The sequence below is a fragment of the Stegodyphus dumicola genome, chromosome X1, assembly GCF_044657685.1.
Source record: "Stegodyphus dumicola isolate Sdum_Otavi_A_Nest chromosome X1, ASM4465768v1".
Classification (NCBI taxonomy): Eukaryota; Metazoa; Arthropoda; class Arachnida; order Araneae; family Eresidae; genus Stegodyphus; species Stegodyphus dumicola.
In genome coordinates, this window is record NC_140780.1 from 234637943 (window position 1) to 234662933 (window position 24991).

Below are 24991 nucleotides of genomic sequence, written 5' to 3' on the forward strand. Positions count from 1 at the left end.
AAAGGATCATTAGGAGGTGTAATGGTTTTGGCTTTCCTGATGAGTGAGGGATGGTATCATGTTCCAGGCTCTGTCCAGACACACGTACATTGTGAGTCAGTATCTAGGCTGAATCTCGACTCATCTATAAAAACCACGGTTTGGTTCAAGGCGTATGCTGTCTGCACCATACTAAATGCACTTTCTTGTGTGCTGCAGTGAGCGGGACACAAACAGCAGATCTTCTGGCATACAGCCTTATCTCATGAAGCTTTTGGGCAACTGTAGACCATGAAACTCTGGTTCCAGTATCAGCATTCAGCTCACGTGAGAGCTGTCAAACTTTAGCAATCTTGTTTCATTGCATATAAAGTGCCAATAAATGATCCACATTTGTTATTGTGAATCCTGATGGACCTTGTCCAGCTCATTGCGGTATTTATACAGTGTTCTGAAATCATTTCCTCAAACTACAGACAACATTGAGCATTACATTGAGCTCTGTAGCCACCTGTGCTTGTGACTGGCCTCCCTCTTGTCCAACGACAATTCTTCATCTCATTCCATCATCAATACATTTGTGGCTACTCCTTTTACTTGATGCCTTATAAAAGTTATCCAATTCTTATGAGAAACACACCAAATACTGTGAACGAGTACAAGCACACAAATTACTAAAACACCCTTGTGCTCTTAAATCCTCTGCACAGTCACAGCTCTGCAGGCATGCACATGTATGTTTGTGATTTTGACTCTGAATATTTTCATAATTCTTTGGCATTATAATTAGTATTTTGGGTTCAATATTAGTCATAAAAGTAGACATAATTTGCAAATTCTCTTAATTTTGCACATGAGCATATATACATAAAATACCTTCATATAAAAATTAAGAGAAAGTGTGCAACCATAGCAATATGTTGTGTTGTATAAAAAAATTAAATATGCTTCTGAGCTGGTGAGAAAAAAGCAAGTAAATTAGAATTATGTTTTTGGTGTAACAATAGAGATAATTAATTGATTGGACCAGTTTCAAGTGTCAAACTCTATTCTACATTTGGCAGGTGATTAAAAAATGATGCACCATAAATCTGTAAAACTGTTTCAGATTCATTTCGTTTGATTTTATTCCAGTTTAGCTATCTCTGGTCAGAATACATATTATAATGTTATTTATGAATGACATATTTTAGACAAATTCATATAAATTATATTTCATTGTAAGTTTATTGATAAATGTTTATCACTTTTATTTTTAGGAAGATCAGTCCTTTTTTGATGCCTCCTATGAAATGCAATATCCTTCATCAAGTGTCTTTACAGCTTCAGTTCCTGGTACTACTTCACTTCCTTTATTTTATATTTTCCTTACTTAAAATATGTTCAAATAATGTTCTAAATATCCATTGCTAATGTATTAGTAGCTCTTAAATATTTTACTTTCATATTGCAGATGAAAGTTCCAAATTAACTGAAAGTCCTCAACATAAAGCTAAGCAGAATATTCAAGACTTGGGAGCTGCTCCAAAGGCAAAAATTATGGATAGTAACAAATGGATCACAGAAAAGGTACACAATTCTAAATGTATGGTACATTCATTAACAGTTCAGATCCGTTTACAAAATCTAAATTACATGTATGGCAAAAATTATAAATATGCTACCTGGAGGTATGTTTCATTTGTTTAAGAATATGCATATTTCTCAAACATGAGGAAGGAGTTTGATTGGATCTAAGACGAACTATTGCTGTTGGCAGTGAAACTACTTTTGCTTTTTTTTCTTCTTCCCTGTATGAGCTTATGTTCAATTACTCTACTGAGACTTACATGTTTTTCATTTTAGCTTTCAAAGTAAAAAGGGAGTTATAATACCGAATTCCGCCTGTTCAGAAAATTTCTGTTAGTGCATTTCAGTGATTCATTTGTATTAAACTTCAGAATAATATTAACTTTTGGAGTTATATGCATTACAGAATTATTTTCCAAATTTGCATTTAATTTCTACAATATAATAATTCTTGAATGTGAACAATTCTTGAATACGTCTTTTCTCCCTTAGTTCATGTCGTTATTTTTATTAATATCATTAGCAATACTGTTATGAGAATGCAGTAAGAATTTCAGTTCTTTATTGTGCATATCTAAAAAGTTTTTTGAGCATTATTTTATAAAAGAATGCATAACTTTCATAAGAGTGAATTTTAGTTCTATAAAATAACCACTTGTATTGCATATGATAGGAAATTCCCAAATTCATGCAGTGTTTTAGTTGGTTTCAGAAAACTGTTTTCAATAACCATGTGCAATCCACAACCATTATCCATAATGACAGTTTCCTGTTAATGCAAATTCTGAAGTGGCTACTGATAAATACAAAGGCTGGATGGCAATGCAAAAAGCGTTTTGCAAAGTTGCTGAACAAATATGATTTAGTCAAAACAAAAGTTAAATTTAAGTTGTCCAGAGCTTCTAAACATGTTAGAGAAGAAGTTGGCATGTTACTAATAATTTTAATAATGATAGCAATAGACTGTTTACAGGAGTTATAGTTTTGTAGTTCACATACCATCATCTCAGAATTTCAAGTCATCTCTTCATTGAATACAGATAAATCATTCAAAATATCACGCTGGAACCAAATGACACTGGTAAGCCAGAGTGCATCAGTGAAAATCATTCAAGATATCACGCTGGAACCGGATGACACTGGTAAGCCATAGTGCATCAGTTTCTATTGGTTTTACTAGCGTCCTTTTGCACAATAGCAAAGATATAGACGGACCTCTCATCTTTAGTACTGAAAAGGGAGCTCGTCATACTAACCACTCTAGTACCACAAACAACTCAGATTGATGTACAACCAGGTCTACCCCAACATAAGAGCTGCATATTAGGCAAGAGGTAGGTCTGTCAGGCAGATCTTGCCACCAATGAGAGTAAATGTAATTCTCTATACTGCTGCTCATCCTACACTTACAGGTGGTAGACTAAAAATTTTTCAAACCCATGGCTGAACTTATTGACCGAGGTCATCTTTCCTAGCCGACCACCAAGGTTTGTGGACGTATGAACCTGAAGATTTGACTGGTCATCATTAATGCCTCTGCCAGTATTGTGCAGTCTGCTTCGCTCTAGGCCACCTTATTACATGGAATTCGGTAGACAACAGACCAACCACTGCTACAGTACTTCTAGTTTGGAGACTTACCACTAATCCTTAGTTCAACCATATAAGACGTTCTTCCCTTGGGGTTCTGGAACCTCTAGGCTCCTGTTTTTATCTCCCAGTGCCGAGACTGCCTAGGTGCAGATCAGTACAATAAATGACTGCTGTGGGACTGATAAGGGAAGTCTGTCTGATTTTGAAATATACCACAAATTATTTCATGAATGGAACACTCAAATGTAGCTTCAAGGAGCTTTCTCAGTTGTATTTCTTGCATATAGATTTGAGTAGCCCAATGGATGAACATATGGAGGCTGTAGTATGTGCTCTAATATCTAGCAAAATGAAGTTTTTTTTTTTTTTTTACAAAATCTTTTAAGCTTTAAAGGGAAAACTTGGTTGGAATCTGAAATACATTATGATGTAGCAGGAGCAATCAGTGCCATATAAGAGATGTTTATTTTCCAACTCAAAAATCAAATTAATCCAAATAAAAGGATGTTAACTATCATTTAACACAAGCACTTTTGGGATATGACTAAGACATTTGTACTTTAAATCTGCATTGGAAAATGAAGAAATTTAATCAAGTGTCAAAATGTGCACATCTTCCTCAACTATTTATCAATGAAGGCTGACTGGCTAAATATAGAAATTATTGCCCAGAAGAACATAAATTAAGACAATTCTTTGACATTACAATATTCTCAGTCAATGGTTGAGTAAAGAAAACGTGGAATAGTTAAAGGGAGAAGCAAGTTTAAACAGTACTGTAGAAGGATGGAATCACAAACTCAACAAGCCTATGTAAAGATCTCATCTGATGTTCTCACAGCTTCTCTTAGCTTATATATCAACACTCAGAGAAGGTTAAAAATATAATGACTGCCGAGTCAATCATGTAGATTTGAAAGTTTCTGGAAAGAATTGAAAAACGAAAATTCATTCAGGTGGATGAGAAGATTGAGAGTATTTTAATTAAAGACGAGACAACGAACAAAATATGAAAGAAATTAAATGCTCTTGTATTAATCTCAAAACTGAAATGTGGCTAAGAATATACAGTCTGTGCTTTGGACAAAGAGACTAATTGACTTGGGACTTCATAAGTAAATAAAATAAATTTGTGTTTCAACAATGAAAAGAAAAATCCATTGATTATTTCTCAACATGCCAGCATTTTCTGCCTGTCCAGAGTCTAAAAATTATAAGTACTTGCAAGACAGATTAACGGTACATAGCCTTCTTCATACAAATACACTCTAGTGCATGCATATTATAAAATCTATATTGATGCATTCTAATAACTAAAAATTTTGCTAAAATAGATTAATAATCAGTCATTATATAAAATTTTATGTAAATTAACCCAGTTAATTTTATTACTTTGGCTTTACTATAACTTCTGTTTTTATCAAATCCCCCAAGAAGGCAAATTAGTTAGTTTATATAAGTGTAGAGTTCTTGAGTATGAGGGAAAGCTAACCTGATATTCTGTTTATGCCACTCTCTCTATTATTCCATTCTGTTTATCTATGTTAATTGGTCAGCTTTAACTTTGGCAAACTGCATTTGGCTTTGAATATTTAGGACCCTAGTCAAAGCTTATTTAGGCCTGTGTTAATTTACATTTTGTATTTTAGTTTGACTAGAATTACCGTTTCCTGTAATTAGCTGATGCTGAGTTTCTTTTATTGCATGAGTTTGCATATACATCAGGGCAACACATTAATGAATAGGTTTATTTAAACTTTCATTTGAGTACGTGGTGACTGCACATAAAATGTAAGCTAGGACCTATTTTAGACATCTACCTATTTTTACGGTTCTAGGAGCAGACATTTAAAATAGCCTAAAGCCTTACAACTGTTCCGAGTTTCAGAAGTTTATCGATGTGGTTCTGTGTGCAAGTGCTACTAAATTATGCATATTAAGATATTAAGATTACTTGTTCATCAATGAATATTTCTTTGCACGAAAATGTCCTTGATTTCAAATTATGCGCAAGTGACTGCAAGTCTTCTTACTGGCTTTAAGTGCTTTACCGTTACTGTCCCTGAAAATTTAATCCTCCAAACCGTTCTGCTAATGTCCATTTGCTATTAATGTTGCATTAAATTTAGTTTAACTGTGTCAGTAAAAGCAATTGCATCTAGTTTAAAATAATAAATTGAAGCTTTATTAGTATACATTTTATATTTATTATTTTGATTTGAATATCAAGATGGGTAATTTGTATGAATTCATAAACACTTATTAAAGAAATTGTAAGGTTTATCCTAAGTTTCTAACAAGGTTCTTCAGTTAAATCTACTTTCTTGTCCTTCCTAATTTCAGCTTACAATTTCCTACCAGAATGTGTTTTTAGAGGGCATTTAATGCAAATGAGTGGTACTTAAGTCGAAGTTCCACTGACTTCTTTCGAGAGCTTCAAAGTTTCTGACTAGCGAGCGTTCTCGTCTTTTGGCTACGTCTCTCTCTAAGCTATTACTATGCTCGGCATTATTTCAGGCCCTTGATAGCTTTGCCAGCTTATTTCATATTTAGGGGCCAACTACTTAGAATCTTGATAGCCTCGGCTATATCTTTTTCGTTAAGCATTAATTAAGTTTTATTTCTTATTACTTTGGAGTGGAGTTATTCTTATTACTTTCTTATTCCAAGTGTAGGCTTTGCTGTACGCTCAGAGAAAGGAGCCGACTGTTCAGTTCTTATTTTGAATAATATAGGGTAAATAACCCTTCTTGAGTTTTACGTTTCTGTTCCCGAACTCAAGCGATTATTCGCTTATTTTTTCACGAGGTTCCTACACATTTAGCTGTTAGATAAAAGAGTGGAACCCCACAAAATGTTGTGCTAAAATCATTTGGGAATTCCTGATCTAATTAATAACGACATATTTATTAGCAAATAACAATCTGTTTAGCTTATTTTCATATCTCCTCTACCAAGTTTTTTTTTTTTTTTGTCAGCCAAAGAACAAAATAATGTGTTTGATATCAAAGAACTTTATATAAACGTATGTGGCCAACCAAAGAACAAAATAATGTATTTGATATCAAAGAACTTTATAAAGGTATATGGCCAACCAAAGAACAAAGTAATATATTTGATAAAGAAGGCGTTATATAAAGGTACATAAATCATGTTCAAATAAAACTTTAAAAAAGTGTTTGTTTCCATTCTTACTGTTCTAAATTATGCTTAAATGCATAATTTGAAGCAGACGTGTACAAAATATTCTAGCTAAAAGTATGAAAATTTATGTTTAAAAGCTCAGAATTGCTCATTAATTTGCAAAAAAAAAAAAAAAAAAAAAAAAAAAAAATTAGTCCTTAATACAAATTTTTAAAAAATCATTTGAGAAGATTATTATATGAATGTATTATATATGAACTGAATGGGAAAATTACTCTGTGAAATTCTTATATATAATTATTTTTAGTAGCTAGTATTATGGTTGTTAAATTATATGTGTATATATTATTTGTGATGCAGTTTGTAATAATTTTTAAAATGTTTTCTGAAGTAATGGGCATAGTGTTTGTTTGTACACTTTTTTAAGGTTGCTCCAGTCAGTAGGAAGTCCATTGAACCTGTTTTTCGACAAAGTAACTACAATCAGAATTATTGGCTTGCACAAGATGGAGAACTGAAACAAAGTTTACAATATGCTAACATCCATACTGAACGAAGGTACTCCATGCCACCTCCAAGCACAAATCATCATCCTGACGTTACAGTTCGTACATGGGATGATAGAGAGTATGAATTTCAGCAACAGCGACCTAGGTCAGCAGTCTGGAATAAAACATCAAATGGTGGTGATTTATATGGACCATACTCACAATCAGAGAAGCAGGATGTATTGCGCACCCGCAGTCTCGATAGTCACAGAGATATGAACTGTGATACAAATATTTTGGAGTCAGAAGTGCACAACTGTTCGTGTTGTGGGAAAGGTCTTTGTAAGTGAAATTTATGTATATGTAAACAGATCCGTACGATTTTCTTTGATCTTAAGCAGAGCAGAATCGAAATTTTATGATAAGGAGGAAAATCATGCTTTATAAAAATTATCTTAAAATTAATTTTCTTTTTAATAGTTACGCTAGTGTACCATGTGTTTAATAAAATCATTATTTTAAGAAGTAATAAAAATTACAGATGAGACATTCGAATCTTGTGAATTGTAAAAACGATTCGAGATCTGAACACTCGAAATTTTATGCTTTTTTCGCCTTTTGAATCTTAATCTGAAAAATCGTTAAACGTTAACCCAAAACTTCGAAAGATAATTTTATTTCTTTCCAATATAAGCATCATTTAAAACAAAAAGTGGGTGTGAATGCGACTGATTCAGTTTCAGTGGTATTTAGATCATCAGTATGGTCTGGGATCATCAGTATGGGGAGCAGGTGAATGTATCAGGCTTTAAGTATTTTCAATATACTATCTAATTAGGTCTACTGTACGTTTCTAGTAATCGGTATGCTGCGCTTTTTCAGAAATTTTCGAAACTATTTCTAGAATTGTCTTAAGAGTTCTGGATCTAGGTAACCTATTAATAATTGGTCTTGGATGATTCTAGCACGTTATACTATGGTATATAAATGAAGCAGCTATACATATATTTGATGTGTTTGACATTAACACCATTAACATTAACACCAGAGAAACAGCCCCTGCCCTGGAAGACTTGGGTCTCCCTTACAAGGTTTAATGAGCTGCAACTCCAGGACCGATCTGGTAGGGCGCCACCCCTCCCGATCGCTGCAGAGGGAAAACTTCCCTCACAGATTAGGTCGTCAGTGCCGGGGCCGGCGGGCGACCATCACGAAGAGATGCACAGGGTCAGCCCCTGCACTGACTAGCTTCAAAGTCATAGTGAACACAAGCACTGTTACAAAATAATGCTTGTTCAGTTATAGCGACCAAAGCTTTATTTATGTACTCAGAATTCTAAAGTATGATACAGAACTGCTAACTACCACTTTTTAGTTAAAGTGTCAGAGTCTTTTAGACTTTTTCAGAGTCATGCAAGGTGAGAAATCCTCATTGCCTTCGCCAAAATTTTAAACCCGGACCTTCTGAGTACTAGAAGGATGTACTTTCAAATTGCATCATGAAGGCTTATGGTAAGGAAGGAGAAAATACTTTACAGACTTACTTCTGTTTTTACATGTTTTAAATTGGTTATTATTAACTAGTTACAAAATTGTAAATGTTACAGCTATGTTTGTGGCCAGTTAGAGCCACCTGATTTTTAGAAAAAATGCTTTAGTTAATGGCAAGCAACATTTGTGCTTCACAAGATCAAGTTTAGGTTCCGTGCAGGTTTCTGAAATTATTTGCGTACGTCTCTAAAAAACATTACCGATCTGTTGAAATTTAAGCGTCCCACCAATAGTAAAAAATATGATCAATTTTACAATAAAAGTCTTGTGTAAATTATAACAAGGTATTTAAAGTGTGATTAAGTTTTCTGAAAAAAATTATTGAAAGATGAGCTCAGAATGTGTTTTTATTGTCTAAATTTGAATATAATGTCTACTGTTTCTACGTGTGTGATAGGTAAAATTAAGATTGAAATTTAAATCAAAAACTGAATCAAAGTTGTGATGCAAACCAACTGCATTTCTAAATTTGTGTCCAGGTCAGCACTCATATATATTTTAAAGGCTTGAATTTAAATTTTGCACATTTTCTTAAATAATCATGTTTGTGACCTGAAAATTAAATATTTTTATAAAAGCATGTTTAATTAATAAAAACATATTTAAACGTAGTTTAATCTTTGACTACTCCTAAAATATTAATGATGACCGAAACCTCCTCTCTTCCTCCCACCTGGGCAATTCACTGTAAGAGGCATTTAGTTTCTAAAGGCATTTTTCTTAAACTATTATCAAGTCTGGCAGTTAATGTTAGGTCATTTTTCTTTCAAAATGTAGCAGCCCTATCAATTATTAAAAACGTTACTTAAGGAGAAGGGTTTCTCAGTGTGAGATTTCAAGACATACGGAGACTTTATACTAAATTTTATTTCTTTTTAAAGACTGCCGATTTATTTGTACCAAAGCTTAAACTTTTTGTTATTGGTATCTAAAACTAATCAACTAAAATTACTTTTAAAATCAAACTTGAATTTTATTTTCTTAACTGTGTTGAAATTAAATATGCTGAATATTTTCTCTTTTGATTTCTGTTATATATAACTGTTCCTTTCATTCGAAATATTTCATTGATAACTATTAACTAGGCAGAATACAAAGAATTAAATATCAGCAAAAAGTAATCTCGTTTCAGGTTTTGCTCGCATTTAGCTGTTCTAATATGTGCTTTGTAAACGTGTTTCATTTCAATAATGGTTATATCAATATTCGTATAATTATTAGATGGTTTTGGCATTCTTTAAAAATAATTTTCAGTTAATTTCTCATAAATTCTTTACAGGTGAAGGCTCAGCAATGGGTATCGAAGCCTTAAGACTGTATTTCCACATTGAATGCTTCCGTTGTTGTATATGTCATACACAGTTAGGTAATGGATCCTGTGGTACAGATGTGCAAGTCAAAAATAATCAACTTTACTGTCCTAATTGTTTTACTGTTGATTAAGGTATGCTTATTTACTGCTATTAGGTTGTAACTAAAATAATTAATTGACCATTTTAAATCACTTAAGTTAAAGTACATATGCCCTTAAGTTTTCTGACATGATGATCAACTGTTTATTAATTGTATTTGTAAAAAAAATTATGATTGGCCTTGGTTATTCTAAATTCTTTCACATTTTTTAATCTAATTGTTTTATTTATAAAGAAGACTAAAAAACTTAAATATATAAAATTGAATATAAATAAAGGAATTATATCATTATAATTAAGATGAAAAAAAATTAAGATTAAAATAAATTATCTTGCTTAATTGTGCTATAAGCCGATGTTAATTTATTTATTAACATTTTTTCTTTTGTCATGTCTTTCCAACTAGACTGAAATATTTATTTAAATTTTTCTCGGAAATGATAGATACATGAGTAAAACCTCAAAAAATGCTGCAGATTGAATATTTTGTATTCTTCTTTAAGCTTTCATTATTCACATTTAGGTCATAATATTATTCTTTAGAATATTTTCTGTGATGTTATTTATGTGCTGGAATTCAAACTCAAAAGTAGTTTTCAGTAACTGGGAAGTAATTATTAAATGTTTATATTTTAATATGGAATAAAAAGTATTTTGATGAATGCAATATTGTACAAATGGGATTTAAAATATCCTTGAATAAGCTGTTTTGTAACTGAGAGTAAAAATCAGTTACATCGAGCTTCTGAAAACATGAAGGCCAATTTAAGAGACTGTTGGCTCCATGGGCCGTGCAATGTATTTTATTTATGCAGTATTTTGAAATACATACTGAATTAATAAATATTGATTATCTCAAAAAAATTACAGATAGATCAACACTAAGCTCAATTATAAAAATTTCATGCCCAATAAATACAGGATGCCAGTTCTAACAACCAACTTCTTGAACTTTGTAATGCAAGGTTATGAGAATGCAAGGTTATGAGACCAATAAAACATTAAAATTGAATGTGGAATAAATCTGTAAAGATTAAAATATAATGCATGTTAATAAAAGTTCTGCAGCGATCATTTGAAGCATCAAATACACCAAAGTAGGTTTTCAGCTACTTTGTATCAGAAATTTGCATGTGCATTTTTTCATCGGGAAGTCCGTAATCATTAAAAGTAATAAATATTTTTATTCTTGGCTGCAGGTCTCAGGATATCCAGAGGTCTTCAGTTAGTTATTACTGCTATAAATACTGGGCAATAAGAATAATAACTGAGTATGTTATTAAACATTTTTAAATAAAAATACCATAAATGCGTGTGAGAACAGCATAAAAAAGCTAAACATTAATCGACTCTGTGGATGAAATAGTCAGCTAAATCCAGTAAAAAAGATGAATGAAATACAATAAGCATAATAGCATCGTAAAAAAAAAAAAACTACCTTAGACCTTAGAAGGCTCGTTTTCTTTATTTTTTTATTTTTTATTTTTTTTTTTAACTCTTGAAGAACCAATGTCTGATTCCCATTGAAATCAATAATGTTATACAAAATCTTCTCCAATCTAAGTTTACTTTTTTGCATCATTGTAAATTTTGTATTGGCATGTCTTTCATTTAGATGATGACATTACTTGAGCTTATTTCTTATATTTAATTTATTTCAATAATTTGAGCCCCTATTTAAAGATATTAATAGATAAGGATATTTTTACGGTTCAGTGATTTCTTATAAAAACTAATACCATTGCCCTGCAGATATACCGATTACATTTTTATTACATATTTATTCTGATTTTTTTATAAATTTCTTATTTTGGCAGAGAACAAATCTTTGACGTGCTAGAGAATAAAATTTTTATTATATAGATTTTATTTTTATCGAGCACAGTTTTCACATTTGACGTAGTATTTCATTTACATTGTTTGCACATTTTGTGCATTTGACTACTTAATTTTTATTTTCTTCATACAGGTTTTGATAATTTCTGTGCTTAATGTAAATAGTATAGCCAAATCCTTTTATTTATTGCTTTCTTTCAGAGTTTCAATCTGATTAATTTTTCATTATTTTCATTTATAGATAGTTTAAATATTTGCTTCTGTATTTGTGTGCTGTTAACTGCTGCACAATTTTCATTTATTGATTTATCGATTTGCAACTGGAGATATTATTATTTAATCTATTTTATTTAATATGATGAACAGTTTTTCATAATAGGATATATATTTTTTTCTTTTAATTATTGGTATTCACATTTTCTTAATGTGTTAATCTCATAGTTAGTTTAGTCTTTAAGTTAAATTCACTATGGTGATAGTTATATTTAATAAATAGCTTGTTTCTGTGATTCATTAGAGCGTAATTTTTTCCCTTCTAAATATTCTTTGAATTATTTTGATTTTTAGATAATTTTTTTTTTTGTTTTTTTGTGTCTAGGATCTTGGTATTGCTTTCAAACGCCAGTTGTTTGAAGCATTTGATGGCCTCAGTATTGTCTATCATAGCAGAAAAGAATGGATATATTTATTCTGGAAAAAATATATTAATATTTTTTCTTAAATAAATTTCATGAAGGACTGAGCCATAGATACTTTCGTAGTATCAAAGGCCTAGTCAGTTTTTAAGATGTTATGACAAATATATTTGAAAGTCCCATTATAAGTAAACCTTAACGTTTCTAATGCTTTTGTGTGTACCAAGCGTGTCAAAATGTAGTTTTTTTAATGTTTTTATTTGTGAAAAGTTATTAATAGAATATACATGATGTCTCAGCTGCAGCTGAATGCCTTTATTAAAAAATGTTTTATTACAGCTATCAAAGTAAATTCTAATTTAGACATTTCTCATTTAAAGCTGAGAAAATACGTTATATTTGATACATTTTGCTCAACTGCTTATGTTAAAGAAGATTTTTGAACTGCAAACATTTGCTTTTTGTGTTATTTTACATTAATATCATTGCATTACAATAAGTGTATTAAACAGATATTCATGTGGATCTTTCTTTTCCCATAACTAGTCTCATTGGCATTCATTGTTAGTTAATTTAACTGCACTATGTTGTCAATGGTGTTATTTCACAATACTTTATATATTTCATTTAAATTTCAGTTTTAGCAAAAAATTCTGCACATAATGCTTTCTTAAATACAAAGTTATACTGTGCCATATTTACTGACTATAGGGGAGTTCATGCTGCAATTTATTTTGTGCATTTCCATTGTGTCAATTTTTTAGGAATATTAAAATTTTCAAATTATTTTTTTAAGAATTTTCCAGGCTAAAGTATTCAAACTATTTCTTCTTCTTTATCTAGTTTTGTAATGCAATGAAATAAATATTGTTCAAGTCAAATTATTCTTTTCCAGTTAGTTATTGTGCTTATTTCTTTGTATTTAATTAGCATGATATACATAATTTTATTTTACATTTTTTGTATACTATTAAGTTCATTTGTATCATTCTAGTGCAGTAGTTTGAAAGTATATAAATGGGGAAAACAGATGTATAAATGTAAATATCATGTATTAATTCATTTAATAGTGTAGAATTTTAATATAGTTTTTGTTATTTATTTTGCATTGAGAATTTTTCTCTGTGTAGTTAAATACATATAATTATCGTATGTAACATCTGTATAATTTTAATAGATTCCTCTTTAAAATTAATTATTTGAATTTGAAAGAGCTATTATTATCATCATTGCTAAAAGGAATGTTTTTCATTGAGCAGATATGTACACATACACTATCAATAGTAAAAGAATAAGTAAACTAATATTACTATTATTAAGATGTGTTTTCATGGTTTAATGGAAATTTTTTATATCTTAATTCCATCATCTGATAAAACAGAGCGTGATGTATCATTATGTGATGTTATCAACTGTATGCATTCCAAATAATTATCTAAGATTATACAGGCATACATCCCAAGAAACTGTATTGCAGGTTGCTTCAGTTATGAAAATTTCTAGTATTTGATTAGTTATAAAACTTAATTAATCTCAGCAGATTAATTGTATGAAATTATAATGTAAATTCAATGTTGTATACAAAGAAAAAATTATATTTGTATTATTTTCTGTTCTATATTTAGCTTTCATAGACTTTTTTGAGAGATTTATATGATTAAATTATCTTATGCCAGTTTGTGCTTTATACTGAATCATAACATAATACATTCTAAAGTGAACAACATCATTAAGTCAATCATAAATATGTAGAGAGAGTTCCTGTGTTTTATGATATAAATTATATTTGTATTAGTGTCAGTATTATAGTGAAAAATGTTCTGAAATTTTACATATTTTGTACAAAGTTGAACATTTTGAAAATTTAATTATAAATGCTACAAGTCAGCTCTACATTTTATTAATAATTAAAAATACTCCACATCTGAGGCAACTATTTAAGATGGAAATTAGTTTTATAAATGTTTGAAAAATACCTATGTGATTAAATATGACAAATACAAAATACATTATATTTCCGTATTAAAAAGCAATCAAAGTTGTGTCGAATAGCTCTTAAAAAAAGTTGTATTATAGTTCTATTACATGCTATGTGCAAGCTCAGACATATAGCAAGTAAAGAAAACAGTGTAGTTTTCTATTATACACTTATATAAATTTTCTTTCATTTTTTCATTATCAAAATATTTTACACTAACAAGCTGTGAATGCTTATTTAATTTAAATTACTGTGAGAAGAAGGAAGGAAAAAATGTTTGTGCAATTTAAATATTATTTAACTAGATATTAAAATTATTTATTCTATCTGCTAAGTGTTATTTTTTCTTTATAACTTTTTTGGAAAATATATGATCGTATTATATAATATTATTTTATATTATATACAAATATATTATAAATACTTCTAATTGAAAATTTTTATAAATTAAAAATATTAATAGCATGTATTGAAGTCTTAAATTGAGTCGTAACGATAAATTGATTGTTATTTTCTCTAAAAGTTTTAAAATGAACCTATCTAGCTATGATAAAATGCATAAAAAGTTAAATATTTTTCCATTATGAAGTACAAAATACTTAAGGGCCAAAATTTTGATGTATGTTTTTAAAATAATTCTGAGATATATTGATTTTCATTCCATTTTATATTTGAAAACCCTTTCAGATGTATTTGTTGCAGTAGATTAATTGTTACATAAGTGATTTTTTTTGCTATACATTTTATTACTATGCATTTGGAAATGTTTAATTTGTGTAATATTTTGATATAGTATGAGTTTTGGAAGTTAAATTTACTGCTTAACTGAACAACATTTCTAGGAAATAATATTATTCACTGTATAAATTTAAGAAATAAAGAACTTACTGTATAGTAAGAAAGAGATTTTATTTCAGAATGAAAATTTATACTTCTTACAAATGAACATGCCTATTGATACATGTTTAAAAAATATTCTTTAGAAATAAATGTATTGCTACACATATATTGCATTTCTTTAGTTGAAAATAAAACTTTTTGTATTTACGAGACACTATGGACCTCTTAGATTTCACAATCATTGGAATAATGAATACACAATTCAAATTAAGGCAAAGGATTTATGTTCTACATATAATGACAAAAACACAGTTTTTAACTTCATATTTTCTAGCCTTGAAACCTTTCTCTAACATTTAAGAATTTCAGTATATCCATAAAGTATTATTACTCAGCTTTCATTGTGCATCTTTAAATGCAGTGTAATAGATCCCCTGCCTCCCCAAAAAATATTTGGTTGAAATTTTAATTTAACATTTCAATATAATATACAAATTTATATAATTAAGATTTTTTAATGTATCTCTGAAACTATTATATGAGAAATATATTTGGAGATATGTGCTTTATAATTACAATGATTGGGTTGAATTCTCTTTGGAAAACGTATTTTACATGATTTATCTCTCCATGACATGAACAGACATTTTTTAATAAAACTGCAGTATATGTTTTACTACATTACAGAATCTGAGGAAACATGCATATTCCATGTGACCAGCTTATCACATTCCATTTATAAAAACATTTGGCACTAATAGTTAATGTATTTTGTAAGAAGAGAAATAAGATTGTCTCAAATTTACAAAATGTTCTAGTGAAGTCTTTTTTGCAAACATGTATCAATTATGAATCTGTATAAAAATATTTTTCAGAGTTTCAAACATATGGACGGATGAACTTTTTGAAAAATTAAATTTGAACATGCATAATAATCATGCGATATTGATTTGTGAACACTTTTACAATTATTTAGATCATGCTGTCAGATACAGATTGCACTTCTGTAAAGCATCCAGCTTGTGTGTGTTGAAGTGACTGAATTCACTTGTTTAAACAGAGGGCTCAATGCATAGTATTTAAAATTAATCATGGAACATAGACACTCAGGAAACTTTTAATCACCAAGATATACTCTTGGGTATAAAACAATGGGGATTTCATATTTATCGAAGAACAAGGTCATATTCGTATCAAAACCTTTGTTCAGTATTTTGCTGTACACAGCCAAATGAAAATCAAATGCAGTCTTTTTCTAGCTTTTCAATGAATTTGGAGGTGGCTTATTACATTCCTTTCAGTATACACAATTTTCTAATGTGATTAAAAAGAAAAACTTAACACAGTTCTTATGAGTATAAATGAACTTAAAAATACCTTTCTGCATTGAACTGCATTGAAACACACTATGTTTCATCAAAGTTGTTCAGTCTGTAGTCACTTCTTTTTGCTGGAATGGGTTTGTTTCTTTCCTTCAGCATTAAACATGGCATACATAAAATTTTTTTAGAAATATCAATATCTTTGTTTTACCCTGTTCAACGATGGTTCAACTTTTCCCAGAGCTATAGCTTTTGCTTGAAGTTTCTGCATGCTTTGTTCTTGAATGTATTTTGAAGGTGATGATTTTGCAGATGATGCAGAGGTAGCCTTCATAAATCCACAAGATGATTTATCAATAGATCTTCTCCTGTCTATCAAACTAGGCTTTATAGATGATGGCATTGCTTTTGCACTAGAGTTTGATCTTAGAACTTGTTTGTTAATAGGTGTAGATGCACGTAATGGCCTTGGCTGAATGGGGCTTTTTGGACGGCTAGGTCTAACTCTGGTTTCTGTAAGGCGAGAAATTGTCGACATGGGTTTCGAGCGTCCTGTTAAAGATGCGGAGCCTCTTCTGTTCACATTCTTCACAGTAACAATTGATATCTCACTTGATTTCCTCGACAAATCCAAACTTCTTTCACTAGACCTTCTAGATAACGATTTGTCACTTCCTCTTCTGCTGGATGTTCCAAGGCTTATATTTAAAGATTTTTCACTAGAACGCCTACTTTGGGACCGCGGACTATATACAGATGAATTTGAGCGCGTTTTTTTCGCATTTTCTGATAAATTTAAACCAGAAATAAACGATTTATTTTCCTCTGATGGCGTAGGAGGCATAGATTGAGTTACATCATAGTTTTCTACTTGTTTGTTTGATGTACCACGTAAATTATTTGTCATCGATTTTATTGCTTTTGTATATGCTGCAACTCTGCGTCCAATTTTAGGACTTGCTTCATTTAAACTTGCTTGTGAACCTCTTAAACTAGGACTTTTTCCAGTCCTACTGCTTGCACTAGATACACTATCTCGTGAAGTTCTTAAATTGGATCGAATGTTGCTGGGATTGCGTGACCTTATGATAGAGCTCCTGTTTTGAACAGAACTCTTAGCTGCTTGTGAAGCTTGCTTTGCATTTTCTTTATCAGCAATAGATTTTACAGGAGCAATTTTTTTAGAAGTGCTTGGTGATGTTCTTGGTTCTCTTCCTCTAGTAATTGATGATGGTTTTGAGGCGGTGAATAATCTAGAAGCAGGCTGCTTTTTCTCATCTACTTCTCTCTTAAGGGTATTGGTTGACAATTTATGTTCAGTCAGTTTGATGTCATCTGTAGTATTTTTATCAAGCTTTGGGTAATGTTCAAGGGAAGGAATCTCTGGCTTAGCAGTTGTTTGCACTAGATGATGTGCATCTTTCTGATTCAAATCTTTAGTTTGTCGAACACTTCTAGGAGAATCTGCTAAGTCTGTGTCATAATTTGAACCTGCCTCTTGAGATGCAACCTCAGAAAGCTGTGACTGCGTTTCTTCGAAACCTTCATCTTTTTCCGGTTCTTCTTTAGACTTATTCTGTGCAGGATAGGCTTCGAAAGCTTTGACATCATGATTAAGAGGTGTAGCATGAACTATTTTAATATTATTTGAATCGGCTATGTAACTCTCTTTTAGTAATTTAGGTTTAGCTATAACTAATGGAAGACAGTCTTCAGTTGTTTGAGGTAGTTTACTTCTAAGAGGTATTTGTAACATATCATGCCTCGGGCGGGACAAAACTTTCTCTCTGTGCTCCATTATTGGATTTGGTTTCTCTTCTTTTAAGCTTGCTCTTCTTTCAGATAACGCTTTTTCAATTCTTGGACAAGGAGAGTCTTCCATTAAGTGGAATTTCTTATCTTCAACTGCAGATTTGGGACCTAGAGTTACAGATGCATTTATCTCTGTAGATTCTGAAGGTTTTGAGACAGCTTTTAGATTTTCTGTCAAGGATAATAATCTTTTCGATAGCCTTGCTTTAAGGGAAGTTGATTTATCTCTCTTCTTCTGATCATCAGCATTTTCTGCAATTTTTACATTCTCTGTTATATTTTTCGTTAACGTGTTGATGTGATTTCTATTCTTTTCACTGTTTAATTTTCCTATGTCCTTCAGTGACGGACTGGAACCTTGCGAAGCATCTTCAATACGTTTTGCCTCATAATCCGATTTTTTAACTAGCTGAATCTGAGAAAACTGCGAGTGTTCTGCTTCCTTTTCAATTTCTGAAATTTTATTACACTGTTGTGTGTTATCTAAGTGTTCTTCGGATTTTTTAAAATCACTTTCTATAATTTTTGGACGTGATTTGGTTCGTCGTGTTGTTTTTCTCATGAATGAAAATCTGTCAAAATTACCTTCATTGTCTATTTCGGGAGAGCTAGTTTTTGATTCTTCATTTGTGACAGATTTTTCTGAAAAATCTGTAGAATAAATTTTCTTAGGCTTATTTATTTCTTTTTGCTCCAGGGCAAGATCATCTGTCACTTCGCTTTTGCTTAGTGTTTTTTCTGCTTTGTTAAGAGGCAATTCCCTTGCACTTTGATAAAATCGGCTTCTACCTATTGAAACTCCTGTTTCATTCTTTTCAAGAGCGTTGTTTTGTACATTATCTAGAGCTGGGAAATGCATTTGCTTTGTTTTATCAGACGTTTTCAGATTTTCTGTTTGAGAATTTAACTTTTTTGAGGATTCATCAAAATTCGAAAGTGTTGGAGGTCTTTCTTTATATTTCTGTTGATCAGCTTTAAAATTATCTGATTCGAGACTTCTTGAACTACCTGATAATGATAATGGCTTCTTAACGTAAGCGTCGTTAATAGTCGTGATTTTATCTTTACTGGCGTTTGAATTTGAGTTTTCAACATCAACGCTCTCAGTACTTCTGATATAGAAGCTTATAGTATCGTCAACTTCTGGATCGGAAACAGTCTTTCTACTTCTGTTTCTTCTGCGCTCATCATCAATAGATTCGCTACTATTAGCGACATTAAGATTACTTTTTCGCCATTTGGATTTGTCTTTAAGCGGAATTCCTTCAAGGGTCTCCGAAGATTGAGCAATATTTCCATTTGCCATGGTTTCTTTGATTTTGTTAGCATAGAGTTCCGAGTCGGTTTTCACCTCATGCAGCGTCTCTAGATTCTTAGCAGATTTCCATTCATTACTGTTATCCAAAATTTTCGAGGATGAATCTGATTCTCGATGTTCAGCTTCTTTACCTTTACAACGTTCCAATGCAATTTTTTCTCTGAGTTTCTTTTCTCTTTCTTGTTCTTTTTCATTTTCTTGTAGCCATTCCTCTATTTTGAGGCGCCACTGCTTTGGTTTGCTGCCTTCTGCTTCTAATGCAACAGATCTTCTTTCTAATAAGGGTGATGGGTTTGGAGATGCAGGCCTTTCTCTTTCATTTAATTCCGCTGCTAACATTTCAGGTCTTCTTCTAGAAATAAAATAAATGCAATTTTAGTGCTGAATGAAAGCAGTTACTAAATTACTAAATGCATTGCATCTTCTTAAAGGATTAAATACGTTATTCTTTTATTTATGAAGGATTATTTAAACTCGGAATATACAGCGTGTTCACAAAAGTCTTTACCCGGCCTTTATTTCTGCAGCCATTCTTCGTAGACATATACTTTCAGTTACAAAAATATTTTAAATGACGCAAGTATTCATATTTTGGAATTTTTAATTTTAAAACATTAATTTCATAAAATTTACGGAATCAAACATATTATAGGTTTCCCTATATTTATGTTTAGAAAATTTTTAAGCACATAATAAAAATGAAATGAGAAAAGTATGATTCTCGTATGATAAAATTTGGCTTAGATACACTGGTGTGCAAAAATTAAGGACGAGACGGTTTTTTCAATATAACTTTGTACAAAAGCTTTCCAAATCAACACATTTAATACCGTAAGATCCCCAATACGTAAGGACATGAGTTTGCAATTTTGCAATTTTTACAAAATTAATGTTTTAAAATTATAAACTCCAAAAACATGGATATTTAAATAACTTAAAAAGTGTTTGTAACTGGAAGTATATGTCTACGATTTGAGGAACTAAAGGTCAGGTGAGGACTTTTGTGGATACGGTATATATTCAAAAACGAATATAGCTGGTTTGAAATAGGATTGCAAGCATTAGTTTGAAAGACTTAAATTTAGTAATACCGTTTTTGAAATATAGTGTAATCTATTCCGTCATTTTAACTTGCACATCTGAGGACTTCTAAATCTAACATATACAATAATACATATACTATACTATATCTAAGTTAGATTAGATATGTTTTTGAAATATAGTGTAATCTATTCCGTCATTTTAACTTGCACATCTGAGGACTTCTAAATCTAACATATACAATAATATGCAAATACGTGTTACGTACTTTAAATCAATAAATATGTGAATAATTTCTTACTATTTTTATCAAAAAAAAAGTTTCCTCTATCATATTAATGGTAATTTGATGAAAATAATTTTATATAAACAAAACGAAATATTTATGATACGTAGCTAAGTGTACTGCCTCACCTGTAGCCGACAGGCCAAAGCCACGGAATGGTAGCATTTGGCTTGACCCCCAAGTAGAAAGCTAATTCAAAACCGTTCCTATAGAATGTCCTTTATGATGGCAGTTGTTTTCTTATGCAGAAAAGTGCAGTGCTTTGCTATCGTTAATTATGCAAAATTTGAAAATATGTTAGACCCCCCCCTTCTAAAAGAAAACAATACTGGCAGCCTCAGTAAGATCAGCTGATATTATATTAATCATCGTATCATATCAGCATTACTCAGCTGATATCATATTGAATCATATTAAATTCTTTCCTGTATTTCAAAACTCAAATAAAGGCCAAAAGCAATTTCTTTTAAATAAATTTATCGTAGTCATATTTATAGCCGCTCATTTTAATACAAGGTTACTAAAATATTTTTTATGCGGAATACGTATGTAAACATAACCGAATGCTTATCTGAGTTATATTTACGCAAATAAATATAATTAAGAATAAGTAATGTAAATAAATGAAATTAACATGTAACTAACCTTCTTGATGACCGTCTAATCCACGATCTATCTAAAGATCCACTGTCAGGTACCTTACTTTTGTCTCCTCTTAGAGAATCATTTTCAGCTGTCTGCCTTAAGAAATCTATTAAGTTATCTTCTCTGTCTTCTGAAGATAATCGACTTCTACGTCGATGTAGGGTCCCATTCGGTGTCACATCTGGGGACTGAGTGTCGATGTTATCTACGTCTCCACCAGACCCATTAGCAATCGAATTTGATGATCCAATTCGTCGCCGAATAATCCTAGGTGATGCTGTGGCATCTTCTTCGGAAGGAACACTTGAAGTGAGGCTGTTCATACGACTGAGTTCACCAGGAATCGCTGTTCCATCAGCTGATGTTCGCTTCGGCTTAGCTGTTGTACGCGCAGATTTGAAACTACCGTTGGCTCCAAAACGATTGAATCCTCCTCTAATATCACCGAGAAGCATATCTATTATGTTATCACTTTCACTACCGGAGAATGAGGAAGGTCGGTTTTCTGTTAAAAAAATTAATTAGCTGAATTAGAGTTCCATATCTGAAAACTTTAACTTTTTTCAAGAATATTTTGAATTATGACTATTAAATGAAACAACACAAAAGTAGGTCTCCTTCTCAGTAATGTGTTATTTTGATATTTAAACCTGGGGAACAAATTCATTTGTTGATTAAGTCTCTAAATATTATTTCTACAGCTGACGAAACCGTATAGTGGTTAGGGGAGCCTGACTGCGATGCCAAAGGGCCCGGGTTCGAATCTCTAAGAAGGCATGGATGTAAAATTGTCTGTCCCTTCATAGGAGGTAACGGTGGCCGCCCATTAGGAGCCTCCACAATAAAATGGCTACCATTTCTATCCTTATTAGCGGCCAATGCCATTATAGGCCATTTGTAAAAAAAAAAAAAAAAAAAAATCTACATTAAAATCTTCATCAGAAAACGCTAAAAAATTAAGAGTGCTACACGTGATTAACATGTGAAAAATTTGAAGATATATTTTCAAAATAAATGACAAGTCTCAACCTTTTGCTCTATAATTTTAATGAAAGAAGCTCACTGTATTTTAGAGAATAATTTGTATTCCCTTAACGAAAAGTTAGTTTATTTTTCTTAAATGTATTTATTTGAAAATCGTCGAAAGATGCTTCTAAGGAGTAATTGTGCCCATTAGGCAATAAAGCTTTTTAACTAGCAACAGAAAAACGTGCATGTTTTGCAGTATATTTTATCTGCATAATAAAATCGTGTTATTACAGTTTATGGAAAGAATGACAGCACATGGTGCAAAACAATTTTTTTTAAAAATTTTTAACTAGCTTAAATATGTATTTTTTAGGCAACTTCGGCGAACAAATAAAAAAAACTACATTAACAGAGTACAAAGTTTTACACTTTTTTCTAAGCAATATGAAAAATATAATAATATTTTTAGAACCTAATTAATGGCATTTACAATGCATCTTCCGTATAAAAATACTTTTTGAGACTAAAGCTTTTATTGCACATGCTATGCAAAAAATTATACAAAAACTGTTGTATTCGATAGAAATAGATTAGTATAGAAATTAAGAATTAAAAATGGGAAACTGCATAAAGAAGGGATACTTGTACCTGAAGAATTTTTCTTTTTAAGCGCTAGTTGTTCTTCTCTCTGTTTTCTCCTAGCCTCTGCTCTTTTTTCTTGTTGGCCACGTTTCTCATTTTCCTGCATAAATAAATTAATACAACAGCTGGTCAAAAATATATTATACATTTAGAGAAAAATTTATTTATTTTTAAACTTTGACTGCTCTGTCTAATTAATTCTTTATAGGTAACCTCAGCGAATGAGCAGGAAGGAAAGTCAAATTTCAAAGACACGTGATTTCTTTATAGATTTTTCACTTACTTGATATTTAAGTTATGATACTGTGTGCTTGATGTATAAGGTATTTCTTCCGCCTTCTTAGCATGCCTTCGTGGTGTGGTGGTCTGCACGCTGGGCGCGTATTCTAGAGGTCCGTGGTTCGATTCCCGGCGAGGGCGTTGCTCATTTGCATCTCTCCTGCTTCCAAAAAATACCTATTATCTCTACAGATGTACTTATATTGTGATTTATACCTGTCTCTTCTGTACTATTCTTTTTTCTTTTTGCTTCAAATTTTAGTAATAACACAATTATACTTTCTTCTGAGATGCAAGTTTTAAGAAACTTCGTACTTGTAATCAACACTGCCATCCAATTTCGTCATTGGTTCAGTTAACTGCGAGAGATAAAATTCAAACAATATTACTCTTTTCAAGTTTCCCTTTGTCCAACTGTAAGGTACTTTCTCTCTCCTTATCACGTGTTTTAGTAGTGTTCGGAGGTCAGGAGTTTGAATCCTGGCGAAGGCTTTGCACAATTTTTATGTTGAAAGCTGAAAAAAAAAAATTCTTATAACTCTGCAAGTGGCTCTGAACTAAAATGTGGTGGACAGTAATTCGTCACCACCTGGATTTTGTTACTGGGTCTCCTCCTCACCAGTCATTCTTTAGTGAGGAAGAACGTAAGGTGTTTTCGCCTCACTTACCGCTTTCTTTCGTGGTGTAATTAGAAGCACACCTGGCTAGCAATCAGGAAGACAGGAGTTCGAATCCCGGCCAGGACATCGCTTTCTCTAAAAATATTCTAAATGACTCTACTGTGGCGCCCAAGCATAAAATTTCGTGGGCGATAATTCGTCACCGGCAGGATTTTGCAACATCAAGAGAGTATTGGATCTCTGCCTCCACAGTCACCCTTAAAGCAGGGAAGAATGTAAGGGAATTTTCTCCTTTCTTACTTCGTGCCTTCATAGTGTAAATGGAAGCACGTCTAGCTGGCAGTCGGGAGGTCCGGAGTTCGAAACCCAGTGAAGGCATAGTAAATTCCTCAGGTTTCCTGCTCCAATAACATTCTAATGACTTTACAACTGGAAGCTGAACTAGATAATTCATCGCAACCTGTATTTGGAGACTAGGTCTCCGCTTCCCAGTCGCCCATTGAAATGGGAAGAATGTAAAATATATTCTCTTTCCTTACCAAGAGCCTTCATGGTGTAATTGGAAGCATATCCAGCTCAACCGGAAGGTCTGAAGTTCGTATCTCGGAGGTGATGGCGATGAAATTTTTTTTCTTCAGTCTGCGATGAAAGTGTTGAAAGCCACACTTTTCTATGAGTTTTGCGGCGAAGTGACAGTTGATCTCTGTCTCCATGCCCATTGCCATCCATACAGGTGCAAAACATGTGCCTTAAGTACCGGCCTTCCCTGTTCAGAAGCCCTGGATAAGAATTGTTCTCCCGCAACTTCTAATATCTCTTTTTAAAAATAGCAAGTGTGCAGAAATTCTTAAACCTTTGATTCCTGATCGAACAGAAAACGAATTGACGCTTCCCTTTTGAAATAAACCGTTTCTTTCTTATTCTTTACAATCAGGTAAATAGAATTCACGTGAATTTTCTATTAAAATATAGGAAAATGAAATTTAAATACTCAATTAAAATAAACCAAACGCAATTAAAATAAACCAAATT

The 24991-nt window shown here is 31.7% G+C and overlaps 2 protein-coding genes across 6 annotated transcripts in view; one reads left to right on the forward strand and one right to left on the reverse strand.

Annotated features, from left to right (window-relative positions):
- Positions 1–15237, forward strand: part of LOC118195463 (uncharacterized) — a 189133-nt gene extending 173896 nt beyond the window's left edge. For all 5 annotated transcript variants that reach the window (XM_085807143.1, XM_085807147.1, XM_085807144.1 and 2 more), the window contains 5 exons: positions 1239–1314; positions 1433–1548; positions 6713–7115; positions 9604–9768; positions 12171–15237. In XM_085807143.1, the coding sequence (XP_085663269.1) occupies positions 1239–1314; positions 1433–1548; positions 6713–7115; positions 9604–9767 (759 nt within the window). In that variant the 3' untranslated portion in view covers position 9768; positions 12171–15237. The remainder of the gene's footprint in view (positions 1–1238; positions 1315–1432; positions 1549–6712; positions 7116–9603; positions 9769–12170) is intronic.
- Positions 15074–24991, reverse strand: part of LOC118195464 (uncharacterized) — a 210775-nt gene continuing 200857 nt past the window's right edge. Inside the window, exons 19-21 of the mRNA XM_085807142.1 lie at positions 23067–23160; positions 21450–21954; positions 15074–19829 (exon numbers count right to left, since the gene is read on the reverse strand). Of these exons, the coding sequence (XP_085663268.1) occupies positions 16541–19829; positions 21450–21954; positions 23067–23160 (3888 nt within the window). The 3' untranslated portion in view covers positions 15074–16540. The remainder of the gene's footprint in view (positions 19830–21449; positions 21955–23066; positions 23161–24991) is intronic.